At 45.9% G+C, this 14,260-nt stretch overlaps 1 protein-coding gene across 1 annotated transcript in view; it reads right to left on the reverse strand.

Moving 5' to 3' along the window:
- Positions 1-13,372, reverse strand: part of FBXL17 (F-box and leucine rich repeat protein 17) — a 533,662-nt gene extending 520,290 nt beyond the window's left edge. Inside the window, exon 1 of the mRNA XM_002713874.5 lies at positions 12,234-13,372. Coding sequence (XP_002713920.4) covers positions 12,234-13,238 — 1,005 coding nt within the window. The 5' untranslated portion in view covers positions 13,239-13,372. The remainder of the gene's footprint in view (positions 1-12,233) is intronic.
- Positions 13,373-14,260: the final 888 nt, after the last annotated feature.

Consider the following 14,260-nt stretch of genomic DNA (forward strand, 5'->3'; position numbering starts at 1 on the left):
CCAGTGTATAAGGAAATCTCTTTCAAATCATACGAATCACTAAAAGCTGACCAAGGGCTTTAGTGACTGCACAGAACAGAAAACAAAGATCTCATGGCGTAAGTTCAAAAGAGTCACCGATAAACAAACAGAAATGACCACAGAAACAACAGTAAGTTCTAGTGAAAGGAAAGAATCTCACTTCTAGACTTGCCACAATATTCACACTGTCCAGTTTAAATACATATAACATACAATAAAACATTTAAAACACATAATAAAACATATAAAACAGGACTTCAAAAGGCTCATGGAAAATTTCCATTATCCTTTAATTCTATTTTCCATGAACTTTCAGAAGCCTCTCATTCATGTATGTATATATAAGACATGCCAACAAACAAGAAAGTATGGACCAATTCAAGAACAAAAGAAATTAATAGAAACTTTCTATAAGAAAACACAGATATTGTACTTACTATTCAAAGATAATAAAACAACAACATATACTCAAAGAACTAAAGGAAACCCTAAGAAACAAGATGTCTCCCCAAAGGGAGAACATTAATAAAAAGTAGAAATTAGTGTGAGCACTGTGGCACAGCAGGTTACACTGCTGCTTGAGACACATCCATCCCCTATCCCAACGCCTGGGATCGAGCCTTCACTCTGCTTCCAACCCAGCTTCCTACTCAGGTGACTGAGAGACAGTAGATGATAGCCAAAGTACTTGCATTCCTGCCACCCTCATGGAAGATTCAGATAGAGTTCCTGGCTCCTGGTAAGCCTGGCACAGCCTTACTTGCTGCAGGTATTTGGGGAGTGAACCAGTGGATGGATGATCAATTGATCTCTCTCCGCCTCTCAAATAAACCTTTAAAAAGGGAGAGAGGGCAAAGATGACCTCCATGTACTGGCTCCTGAGTTATTTCTTCACTATGGACTGAGATCATTTAGCTCAGTCCAAACCAGCGTCAAGTTCAAATTTTTACATATTAAATTATCTTTCAAATAGCCCAAATGCCTGCCCCAGCTAAAACTTTTTAAATTTGGTGACCCATACGAATCAGAAAGATACACACCAAGATACATAATAATCAAATTGTGGAATGTGAAAGACAACAGCAAAAGAAAAGCAACTCCAATTGTAAATGGATTCTCAACAACAACCAATTTCTTCTTGAAAACCAGATAAATAAAGAAAAAAAGATAGGGGCCAGCGCCTTGGCACAGTAGGTTAATCCTCCACCTGTGGCACCAGCATTCCATATGGGCGCCGGTTCCAGTCCTGCCTGCTCCTCTTTCAATCCAGCTCTCTGCTGTGGCCCAGGAAAGCAGTACAAGATAGCCCAAGTCCATGGGCCTCTGCACCCATGTGGGAGACCCGGAAGAAGCTTCTGGCTCCTGGCGTCGGATTGGTGCAGCTCTGGCCGTTGTGGCCAGTTGGGGAGTGACCCATTGATGGAAGACCTCTCTCTCTCTCTGCCTCTCCTCTCTCTGTGTGACTCTGACTTTCAAATAAATAAATAAATCTGTAAAAAATAGAAAAAAAAATGATAAATCAGGGGGATAACATATTCAAAGTGCTGGAAGGAAAATGGTCAACCAATAATTCTATACTTGGCAAATCATCCTTCAAAAAGGAAGAAAAAAATTAAAATACTTACAAAAACATCCAGTAGCTGAATACTGAAACCACATGAAAAATTAAACTACACCAATAAAGGTAGATATTGATATAGGTAAATATAAAAGTCAGTAAAATATGGTTTTGATTTATTAGTCTTCTTTGGTAAAATTTAAAAGATAACTACATAGAATAAATATAAATCTATGTTGACTGGCACAAATATAAAAAGGTATAGTTTGAGAAAATAACAATAAATATAGGAGCAATGTTTTTGGACACCAATGAAACTAAACTATATTGTTATAATTTATGGTATAAATTAAAACCCTCCAGGCACAGCTCTCCAAATTTTTTTGGACCAAAATAAACTCAAACTAACTTTTATAAAAGTCTAAACAGGATCTACTTTAAACAGTAAGAAGGATGAAACATCAGTGTGAAAAGATTCCCCAACAGAGCAAAAGGAATTCTGCTAAAATTGAGCAAGAACAAACGTCAAAATCTGTGGTGAAACCTGACAGGAATGATGAAATCATTAATCCTTTAAACAAAAATTTATGGGGACAATGCTCCAAAGAAATCAGCACTTTACAAATGGATAATTTGTTTTTAGAAGGTACAGGATAAGGTGAGTGTTTGACGCAGCACTTAAAATGCTGCCTGGACACCAGCATCCCATATCTGAGTGCCTAGGCTCAAGTTCCAGCTCTGCTCCATGTTCCAACTTCCTGCCAATGAGCCTCCTGGGAGGCAGCAGGTGACAGTTCAAGAATAGGGTCCCGTAACTCATTTGGGAGATCCACTCAGAGATCTTGGTCCACTGTTTTGACCTAGCCCTACCACAGCCATTGTGGATACCTGAGAAGTAAACCAGTGGATGGGAAGTCTCTCTTTTCTGTATTCCTTGAAGTGTGTGTGTGTGTGTGTGTGTGTGTGTGTGTGACTTCCTTTCAAATTAAATAAATAACAAAATAAAATAAAAAAGAGGGGGCAAACATTGTGGAACAGTGGGTTAAGCTACCACACGGGACAAGTGCATTTCCCATCAGAGTGCCTGGGATTGAGTCTACCTCCACTTCAAATCCAGCTTCCAGAAAAAGATGACCCAAGTACTTAGGTTCCTGCACCCACATGGAAGACCTACATGGAGTTCCTGGCACCTGGTTTCTGTCTGGCCCAGCCACAGCTGTTGCAGCCATTTGGGAGTGAACCGGCAAATGGAAGATGATAGATCTCTCTCTCTTTCAAGTAAATAAACAAATAAATAAAATTTTAAAATAAAAAAGAGCTCTACATCACTCAGCTTTTTAAAAACAAATTAAATAAATTTAAAAAAAAAAAAGACAAGATATACTGAAGGTGAAGCCCATTGCAGCAGACTGTCCACAGCAATTTACAAGGTAAAACTTAATGCTGTTTATACCCCAACTGGAAAAGACTGACAATTAACAGCAGAAATGATAGCTAACACCACAGACATCTCAACTGGTTCAGCTTTCAAATTTTCAATGAAATTTTGTAAATGAAACAAACTTGCTGCTCTATGGATACCAACACTGTTGCACCCAAATGAGCTGCAGACAACAACAGGGTTGCCAACAGAAACTTTGAACAAATGACATCAACATTCTGAGGCATTTCTTCAAAGAACTGTAACAGAAAATGAAACGTGGCTTTACCAGTTGCACAAAGTGATGGCTACCAAGAGGTGAAAGCTGTCAGTCAAAGCCAAAGCAGAATAGTCAAGAGCAAACGTCATGGCACCAATAAGCATTGTTGAGATGCTCAAGATTTTGCTTTTGACTTTCTGGAAGGCCAAAGAACGATAACAATTGCTTATTAAGAAGTTAGCCAAAGCTTTAGCAGGAAAGCTCTCAGGAGAGTGCTTCTCCCCCACAACAACTGCCCTTGAAGTCTGAAGCTGGAAGCTGGAATCAAACCCAGATACTCATATTTGGATGTGGGCAACTTAACCACTGAGCTAAATGCCATCCCCACCCCTCTACCCCCTACTTTTTTAAAGACAGAGAGGCAAAGAGAGACAAATTTTAGAGCTAAGAGGCAAGTAGCTTTATACACTAACGATGAAAAACCAAAATCAAGAAAGCACTACCATTTACAACATCAAAAAAAAAAAAACATTATTGTATAGCTTCCATATCTTTATTGCAATTTTTCCATTTGTTGAGTCAATGACACCATACTCTCCTGTAATTATTCCGAAGCCAGGAGCTGGGTACTTCCTCCCGGTTTCCCATCCAGGTGCAGGGACCCAAGCACTTGTGCCATCCTCCACTGCCCTCCCAGGCCACAACAGAGAGCTGGACTGGAAAGGAGCAACTGGAACTAGAACCTGGGATGCCAGCACCGCAGACAGCGGATTAGCCAAGTGAGCCACGGTGCCGGCCTCTGCTAATGCATTTATAATAGCAGTTGGACGTCTTTGTCAGCTAAGTCTGATATCTGGGCCCATTTAGAGTCAACTTCTACTAAATATTTTCTTTTTCATCCATGTTGGTCACATTTTTGTGCCTCTTTTATGTGTCTCAAATTTCTTTGTTAAAAACTAGTCACCTCACTTTACATAAGGTGCTACAGAGTTCAATTAATACAATTTTTTTCTGAGCCTTCTTTTAACCTGCCAGAACATTAAACTATTTTTTTCTTAAGATTTATTTATTTCAAAGAGTTACAGAGAAAGAGAAATATCTTCCATCTGCTGGTTCACTACCCAAATGACCACAATAGGGATGGGCCAGGCTGAACTCAGGAACCAGAAACTCTATCCAGGTCTCCCTTGTGGGTGGCAGGAGCCCAAGTAATTGGGTCATTTTCCACAGCTTTCCCAGGTATATTAGCAGGAAGCTAGATCAGAAATGGAGCAATTGGACCTCGAACAGAGCCCACAGGGTGCCTGCATTGCAGGCGGTGACTTAATCTGATGTGCCACATCAGCCTTTAAACTGTACCATCTGTGTTCCCTGCAGTGTGTACGTCTCTGCTCAAGCTTTAATCCTTATTTACATTTTTTTAGCCTGTCTTCCTAGAAGTCCCCTTGTCTAACCAGCTTAATTTTCAGCTAGCTGTTTGGCAAAGGTCTGCTCAAACACCTTGAGCCTGCTCTTCAATTTGTGTGTGAATTAGGAAGGGCACATCCAAGACCAGGCCAGTTCTCCCTTGCTTTCTACTAGATACTCTCAGGTCTCCCCTGCACATCTGCATGCTTTCACTACACACCGGTATGTGTCCAGAGACGATCACTCCCTGCTTCTCTCATTTGCAAGGTTTCCTTTTGATAGCTAGTCTCCTCATTCCAACTGGCAACACAATCTCACATTAGCAAGGATGTGGTTCCCCCCCCCCTTTTTTTTTTCCTACCAAGGTCACCACTTTTAGCTGACAAACACTCTCAATTGAGTTAGCCCTCTGGTAATACAGCTGCTGGTTTTCCAAACTACCGTTTTTGCCAGAGGCATTAGGGCAGGAGGTCATAGCAGATGCCCCATGCTAGCATGCTACAGACTTCCACTATTCTTACCTGAAGCTCTAACAGTTTTCCTAACAACAAATGCTCCTTTTGTCTACTTTTGGTTCGTTCATACAGCTCAAATGATTTGGGGCCTACATATAGAGGGAGGGAGGGAAGGAGAGAGAGAGAGGGAGAGAAAAGAGAGAGATGACCAAATCTTTATGAAGCAATAGCTGGAAGTCCCTTTTTTTTTTTTTTTTTTTTTTGTATAAGTCTATGCTTGGCCTACTAATTTTATAGAAGGGAAACTAAAGCATTAGGGGGCCTAAACCATTTTAAGATTAAAAAACTGGATGGTCTTAAAGCATTCAATTGTTCCTTCATAAATAATATGCAGAGCAGGCTTTTGGTGCAGCAGTTAGCATGCCACTTGTGATGCCTACATCCCATACCCAAGTTCCTGGGTTCAACTCCCTGGTCTCCTTCCAATACCTGCTGCCAATGTGTACCCTGTGAGTACACAATGTGGTAATGTATACCCTGTGAGTCATCAGGTGATAGCTCAAGTACTTAGGTTCCTGCCACCAGTATGGGAGACCTGGATTGAATTCCAGACTGCTAGCTTTGACTTGGCCCAGCCCCAGCTATTGCAAGCTTTAGGGAAACAAACCAGAAAATGGTCTATATTTTCCTTTTAAGTAAGCAAAAGAAAAATTTATTTTAAATTGAAGTATGCTCACACGCTCACTGGTACATAGCAGCACTTCTTTGAAATGTATCTGACTTTGACTAGTACTTTCTTTGATGTATTTTCTTTTGTAAAAGTGAAATGACTGTTATAAATCATAAATCATTGACTAAATCCAGATGGATATAGATCACTTTTGTTTATCCTAGTAAAAATGAATGTAAACTTATATAATATAGGTATTTAGCCAAAGCAAGCAACTATTTTAGAATATATTATGCTCAAGTGAAATGCTTCCACATTTGCCTTTACTTATGTTCTCCGCCTTTTCCTCATGTAACCTGGTGCCCCATGACAAAGAAAGGCTCAAGGTTAATTCTTCACAGCTACTCTTTACAAGGCACCGCAACTTCTTGAAAAAGAACACAAATCTGACTTTTTTTTGTACCCTAATAAGGTTACTTAAGACTACTTGGTATCCTCCAGTAAAGAAAAATCATGGGACCAGCATTATGGTATAGCAGAGTAAACTACTGCCTGCAAGGCCTGCATCCCATATGGGCACCAGTGTAAGTCCAAGCCCCAGCTGCTCCACTTTCAGTGCAGCTCCCTGCTAATGCACCTGGGAAAGCAATGAAGATGGCCCAATCCTTGGGCCCATGCATCCATGTGGGAAATCCAGATGAAGCTCCTGGCTCCTGGCTTCAACCTAGCCCAACCCTGGCTGTTGTGGCCATTTAAGAACCTCCCTCTTTCTCTCTCTTTCTTTCTTTCTTTCTTTCTTTCTTTCTCTCTCTCTCTCTCTCTCTCCCCCTCTCCCTCTAACCCTCTCTCACCCACTCTCACTCTCTCTGCCTTTCAAACAATAAATAAAATAAATCATAAAAAAAGAAAAATCATGAACTTGACTTTTAATTTAAATCACTGGCATAAGGGGATAAAGGGAGAACGAGAATGAGGAAAAGAGCAAGAGGAGGGAGAGACAGCTCCCAGCTGTGGACCCACTCTAAATGCCGGTAATAGTTAATGCTGGGGCTGGCGCTGTGGTATAGTGGCTAAAGTCACCACCTGCAGTGCCGGCATCCCTATGACACTGGTTCGAGTCCTGGCTGCTCCACTTCCCATCCAGCTCTCTGCCATGTCCTGGGAATGCAGCACAAGATGGCCCAAGTCCTTGGGCCCCTGCACCTGCGTGGGAGACTCAGAAGAAGCTCTTGGCTCCTGGCTTCCTATTGGCGAAGCTCCAGCTGCTGCGACCATCTGGGAAGTGAACCAGAGGATAGAAGACTTCTCTCTCTCTGCCTCTGCCTCTTTGTAACTCTGCCTTTAAAACAAATAAATCTTTTTTTTTTTTTTTTTTTTTTTGACAGGCAGAGTGGACAATGAGAGAGAGAGAGACAGAGAGAAAGGTCTTCCTTTTTGCCGTTGGTTCACCCTCCAATGGCCGCCGCACCGCACTGATCCGAAGCCAGGAGCCAGGTGCTTCTCCTGGTTTCCCATGTGGGTGCAGGGCCCGAGCACTTGGGCCATCCTCCACTACACTCCCTGGCCACAGCAGAGAGCTGGCCTGGAAGAGGGACAACTGGGACAGAATCTGGCGCCCCAACTGGGACTAGAACCGGGTGTGCTGGCACCGCAAGCGGAGGATTAACATATTGAGCTGTGACGCCAGCCCAAACAAATAAATCTTAAAAAAAAAAAAAAAAAAAAAAGTTAATGCTGTTAGGGCCAAAGCCTTAAGTCAGGAACTCAATCCAGCTCTTCCCTGTGCGACGCAAGGAATCAAGTACTAGAATTATCACTGCTGCCTCCCAGAGTGTGCACTAGCAAGAAATTGCAATCGGAAGCCAAGACTGAGAATTTACCCCAGATGCTCTGATGTGGGATGAGGGCATCTTAACTGCTGGACTAAAGGCCCACCATTGGATTTCTTAAAGACATTCCATTTCATCATTGACTTAGTTCATCCCCAGAACTCCTTTCCTTCTAAAGGAAAGCCTTAAACCAAGCATGCACAATATGGCATATATGACATAATTCCTCTGACCCACTAGTATCCACCTTCTAACTTTACAAAGAGGTACCATGTTGACTATCATTACCATGTGATTTCACTTGTGTTCACAGGTAGAAAAAACAGATCATGTATTTTAGCTTTCCCTCCAAAGCACATCATGAAATTCTGCCTTGACCACTAAAGCAAGCTTTTGATAATGATCCTACGAAAAAGGATCTAATTTCTAGTGACACATTATATGGGTGAATGCACCGTGAGTTTTTTAAAGAAGATGACAGATTCTCGATCTCCCATCTAGTTTCCTTTTGAAATAAATGGAGATGCTGATAGGAAGCAAGATATCTAAACATACAGACTAAAAAGCCTCTAATATTTAAAGGGTGGGTATTTGGTGCAGTGGTTAAGAAGTTACTTGGGAAGCCTACATTAAAGTCCTTGCTCTGTTCCAGGTTCCAGCTTCCTACTAATGTGCACCCTGGGAGGCAGCAGGTGATGGCTCATGTGGTCCCTACTACCCACCTGGGAGAACAGGATGAAGTTCCAGGCACCCAGCCCAGCCTCAGCTGTTGCAGGCAATTGACGAGTGAACCAACAAACAGAAGATCTTTCTGTATGTGTCTGCCTAACTTCCCTTCAAATAAGTGAAAATAAATATATTGCCAATATTTAAATATGGATTTACCTCAAGAATATCCAATTATTCAAATAGTAGCTACTTAAAAATATTCCACTGCTATCACTTGGTAAAACTGTTGCATGGTGGTACTATGATATCAGCAGTCAAAGCTGTTTAAAAAGTTATATAGGCAACAGGTAGCAAAGGCTGAAGCTACTTTTTTGGATCCAAAACAATCCAGTAACCAAAGAACAACTGTAGCACTGAAGAAAAATGCTTCTCCCAACATTGACTTTTGAAGCACCATTCTCTGCTTCTTAAATTTCTCACATTTAAAGACTATACAGCTCAACCCTACAGATTCAATCATAAAATTAACCTCTGATTCACAGGGGTTAGAATTCAACAGATATAAATCCAACAAATTTCAGGAAGCCCTTTCATAAAACCCCTGAGACTTTCTTCAGTCCCTCATAAACAATATGCTGAAAAGAGCCCCAGATCTGGAAACACTGACATGGGACCCAGCCCAAGGCCTGCCATCCATATTGGCCCAGAGCCTAAGGTTTGGGCACAGCGCTTTGACTTCTCCAGGCCCATTTCTTCATGCACTATATTGCCTCAAAAGCATCTTCCTGTCTTAAAGTTCCAGAATTCTGATTCCCAGGTAGCCTTATTCTTTCCATAAAGAATTCAGTCCATTTTTAGACAGCTTTAATTATTAGAAAGGACTTTCTAAAATTCCAAATATACTTACTCTTCAAGTGTGGAATTACTTTTTTTGAAATCTACCCTAGAAAAATACATGACCATATGTGCATAGAAACATATCTCCTACAAAAATTATTTGCAGAAGTAAAAATTTTTTGGAGGCATCCATTAATAAAGAAATACAACATGGTATAATACTATCAGATACTAAACAGAAGCTTTAAAAAAATGAAGCAAGCTATATACTCACTAGCAAGGAAGACCACCAAACCACACTGTTAATAACAAAAAAGTTTCAGAACATTCAGAACATTCTGATGCCACTTAATTAAAAAAAAAATGTTTGCCAAGACAAAAATTTCTAAATGTACACAATTCAGTATGATAGCCACTAATGATGGTATATTTCTGAAGCGTGACTACTATGAGAACCGAATTTCAAATTGTATTTAATTTTAACTTCTTTAAATTTAAATATATGTGGCTTTTGGCTAATATACTACATAGGACAAGTCTAGAAATAAACAATCTAAACTGGTTAATAGTTGTTAGTTACCTCTGGAGAGGAAAACTAGATAGTAGGGTAGGCAAACTTTGGCTTTACCTGCATTGTGTGAATGTTTTAAAGCCAGTAATGGTTATTATTATACAAAAGTAAAATGAAAAAGTTTTGTTGATATTGAGACAAAAATCACCCTATGAATTAACACATAGTTTAGTTTTTCTGTTCTGCCAAACATAGAAATAACTGGGTAAATATGGCAGCTTTCCCCGAAAGACCTTTAAATCAAACTCTTCACCCTTTTTTTAAACATAATATCCTGCTAATACAAAAGATGTAGCAATACAATTTTATTGTATTGATCTTACTGACCCATTATCAAAGGAGAAAGGCATACTTTCTGATAATATCTTCTAATGGGGGTGATGAATTTGTGCCTCTCTCAGCAAGAACCCTTCAAACTATTGGGAAAATGTTGCAGCTCCCTCAGTCTTCTCGTAGCCAAACCCTTCAGTCCTTACCAGAAGCAGAACCAGAATCTTATACATCACATGGCTCTCCTCTGGCTCAAACAGCAGCAGCTCAGGTCAGAACCTTCCGTAGGTGGCATATTGGCCCAGAGCCTAAACACCTGGTCATTCATTCATTCATAAATATTTACTGAGTGCTGTTGCAATATGGGCCAGAAACTGCACATGTGGGATGAGACGCAGCACATGTGGGATGAGATGCAGCACGGAGCAGGTATGTATCCACAGAGCCCCGTCTCCCAAAGTTCTATTTGGGTTGGCACACTCTGCAAAAATAACCTATTTCAATTCATCCCAGGCAGTCCAACTTCCTTTGTAATCAACAGCAGTAATATCACGAGACTCAAGAATCTTTAAGTTTCTAATATGAAGAACAAAGATCTATATAACTTGTCCAAGTATTCCAGTACAACAAAGCAAGTTCAGGAGTAATTCCTAAAAGTCCTTTAGACCCAGTTTTCAACAACCTACAACAAAAACGTGAAAAAGAACAGCTTTTTATAGTTTATCTTTCTTATAACATCATTCCTTTCTTTTTATTTAATTAAAATGTTCTTTACCTCATGATGAAATGGTTCCAGTACAAAGAGAAGAGTACTTGGCTTTTGTTTTGGTTTGTTTTCAGTCTTATTTGCCAAATAAGACAGGAATCAAGCCTCTATATCAAAGATTTGTTGATATTTATCCATGTCATCCAATGATCAAAGGGCAGGAGAAAGTTTTGTTTGCCCTAAGATGCATCCCCGGGCGTGCGTGCACACACACACACACACACAAACACAGGCAATTACTCTTTCAACGAATATACCTCCATAAGAGTTCAATCATGACATTCTGACACAAACAAATTAAACTTTTTCCTCTCTTTCATTGTATTATTCACAAGAACATCACCACCACAGGAAAACAGATGCAAACACACAGGACTGTAAATATGCAAAAGTCTAATCAAAGACAGTTTGTTGGTGACAGTAACAACTGTAAATGATGACAGTTACTTCAGTGGTAATCAAAGTAGCCAAATCCTTATTAAGGTTAATTATGGTTAGTCTTAAGTATCATCCACACTTCCAGAAAAGGAAGGGTGGGGAAGAAGAGAGGAAACAAGGACAAAAAAAAAAAAAAAAAAACAAAAAAAAAACACATTAAATAACCTCAGAGTAACTCCATCACAGAACTAAAGTTTGTCACTAACAATGATAAAACTGCAAACTTCACTTCACAGCTGAAAGTGACACAACGTCCTCACAGAACATTCATTCACCTCTTGTCCACTCCAACTTGTCCCCCACAAAAATGCAAGTGTCCTGAGCACCAGGGATTCTGCATGCTCTAAGGGTTAAAGCACAGGAAGGCACTGCAAGGAGGCATCAACAAAAGGGAGTTGAAGTCAGGATGCCTAAATTCCCTCCTTCCAAAGACAGCTCTGCCCTTTCTTTACTCTGTGTGTGACCTTGCACAAGTCATCGACCGTCTTCAAGTCCCACTAGACTGAATGCCCCCACTGCAGGCAAGACCACTGCTGCCTGATCCCACTGTCAGCCCTCACCCACAGGACAGAAAACTCAAGTTTCTTCTTGTATAAAAGGCCCTGCGTGTCTCTCCGCGTGAACTGGAGGACTACATAAGCTATGTATATAAAAAGCTCTGGCACAGTCACCGATTGTGGCAACTGCTCAAGAAAAGTTAACTGGTACCACCATGAACTAGCAGGTAGCAAACCTGAAAACACTCCAGACTGAAATACTAACACCAGCTATAAATACCCACCAGGTACAAGTGGCAGATTTGATTAAAAAAAAAAAAAAGTACTTTACAGAAAACCTAGGAAGAATGTGTAAGCCACGGCGCCGGCAATCTAATAATAGCTGAACCCTGAATGGTAGGTAGCAGAGCCACGCCATTAAAAGGAGACACCTCACAGGCCCCAAGCCCAAGCCCCACCAGCTGCCCGGCCTGCCCCCCCCCGAAGTCCCCGGCGGCCGGGGAGCCCCCTCCTCCGCCGAGGGGGAGGAGAGAGCGCCGCGCGGGGCGGGGGCGAGGGCCGGCGGGGGGGAAGGGAGCATCCCTGCGCCTCGCGCCCAGACCCACCTTAAGCAGGATAGACGGCGGCAGCTGGTTGATGTCTGGGGTTTCGGGGGGCGGCTCCCTGTGCCAGTCGCAGGTGTTTCCGGGGGGCTCCTGCCAGTCCGTGTCTCCGCATTCAGGCCGCTGCTGGGCGGGCGAGGGGGCGGTGCCCCCGGCTCGGACAGCGACTCCACCGACCTCGGAGGGGGCGCCTTCGGCCGCGGGGCAGGAGGGCGGGGGGCAGAGAGGCGGCGGGGGCTGCTCCGGGGCCTGGCAGCAGCCGGCGTCGGGGGGCCGCGGCGGAGAGGCGCCTCCCCCCGCAGGCCCTCCCCCGCCGCTGCCGCCGCCGCAGCCCCCGCCGCCGCCGCCGCAGCGGGGCTGCTTGCAGGGGGTGCAGGCGGGGACCCCGGCCCCCTTCCGCTTGCACACCATCTCGGGGGGCGTGGAGGGCTCGGGCGGCGGCGGCGGCGGCGGCGGCCCCCGGAAGAGCTGCACGGCGGCGGGAGGCCCCAGGAAGCGCACGGGCCCCACGCTGGCCAGGAAGAGGCTCCGGCCCTGCTGCTCCCAGGCGGCGGCCGCGGCCAGCCCCAGCTCTTTACAACAGGCGGCGGGCGACGAAGCCGAGGCAGCGGCGGCGGCGGCGGCGGCGGCCGAAGAGAGCAGGAAGCGGCGGGCGGCGGCGGCGCAGTCCTCGGCGGCCAGGGCCGCGTAGTGCCGCGCCAGGTGCTGAGAGGAGGCGGCGGCGGCGGCGGCGGCGTAGGCCCCGTCCCGCGGCAGCGGCGAGAGCGGCGGCTCCTCCTCTGGGCCGGCGGGGGCGGGCGCGCCGGGGCTGTGCACGATGAAGCAGAGCATGCAGGGCCCGCGGAAGAAGCAGTCCCGGCTCCGGGGCGCCGCCGCCTGAGGGGGCGCCTTGGCCGGGGTCCGGCGGGGCAGTCTGAGGAGTGGGCGCCGGCGGCGGCACCAGCTGCAACAGCGAGGCCTCTTCTGGCTCGGGCGGTTACGCGGCTCCTTCGAGAGAAGGTGGCCCATATAGAAGGCCCCGAGGAGGGGGACCGGGACGGGGACGGAGGGAGGGCGGCCCAGAGAGGCGGCCTCTCGGCGGCCGGACTGACCGCTCGCGGGCTCGGCCTCTGGCCCGCAGCGGGGTCGCCGGCCCTACGCACACACGCGACGGGGGAGGGTGGGCGTCAGCTGCGGGCAGCCCGGGTGCCCGACGGGGGGCTACATGCTTTGCCCAGGGAAGCCGGGAGAACGCTGGGCGCGAGCTTTGGGAACGCGAGGGAAGGAGAGGGCGAGCGAGCTTGCCGGCTAGGCAACCAGTGCAGGCCCGGCCGGCCGGCCGGCCGGCTCAGTCAGTCAGCGCGGCGGCGGCGGCGGCGGCGGGGGCGACGCCGGGTCCCGCTCGAACCATTTTAACTGCGGCTCCTCCGGCGGCGCGCGCGCCCGCGACTCAGCTCGAAGCCGCGGGAGCGCGCGGCCCGTGCCGGGAGGGGGCGGAGCTGGCCGCGGGGGCGCGCTCGGGGCGGGGACGCCGGCGGCTCACCCGGGACGGGGGCCGCCACGGGGAGCTCGCGGCCGCGGCGCGCGCCCGTCGCCCAAGGCTTCGCGGAGGCCGCTGGGCGCACGCCTCTAACGCGAGGCGGGAGGAGACGCTTCCGAGCCAGCTGTGTGACATCCGTTTCCACAGCCGCACTGACGTCTCGAGGTGTAAGTTCAAGGGCTGCCATTGGCCAGGAGCCGCTCGGCTCTTCCCCTCACCTTCCACCCCATCGTCACCCCCCGACTCGGAAACCGAGGCCAGAAAGCAGGTTCCGCCGGAAGGGCCGATCTGGACCCGGATCACCCCGGGGGAAGTGTCCTGTGAGGGGCTCGTGATTGTCCGGCACCCCTGCTTTTCCCACTTGTTGCACAGTATTGGTTGCCTTTCCACAACTTTCTTCCGAAATGATAGCACATAGCAATCACCTACACGTGCCGAGAGGTAAGCACTTTTCGGGATCCAGTGAGTCATCCAGCACCCCAAGACTACAAGCTATTGCTCACTGTGTTGT

Source organism: Oryctolagus cuniculus, chromosome 14 (assembly GCF_964237555.1).
Source record: "Oryctolagus cuniculus chromosome 14, mOryCun1.1, whole genome shotgun sequence".
NCBI classification, from domain to species: domain Eukaryota; kingdom Metazoa; phylum Chordata; class Mammalia; order Lagomorpha; family Leporidae; genus Oryctolagus; species Oryctolagus cuniculus.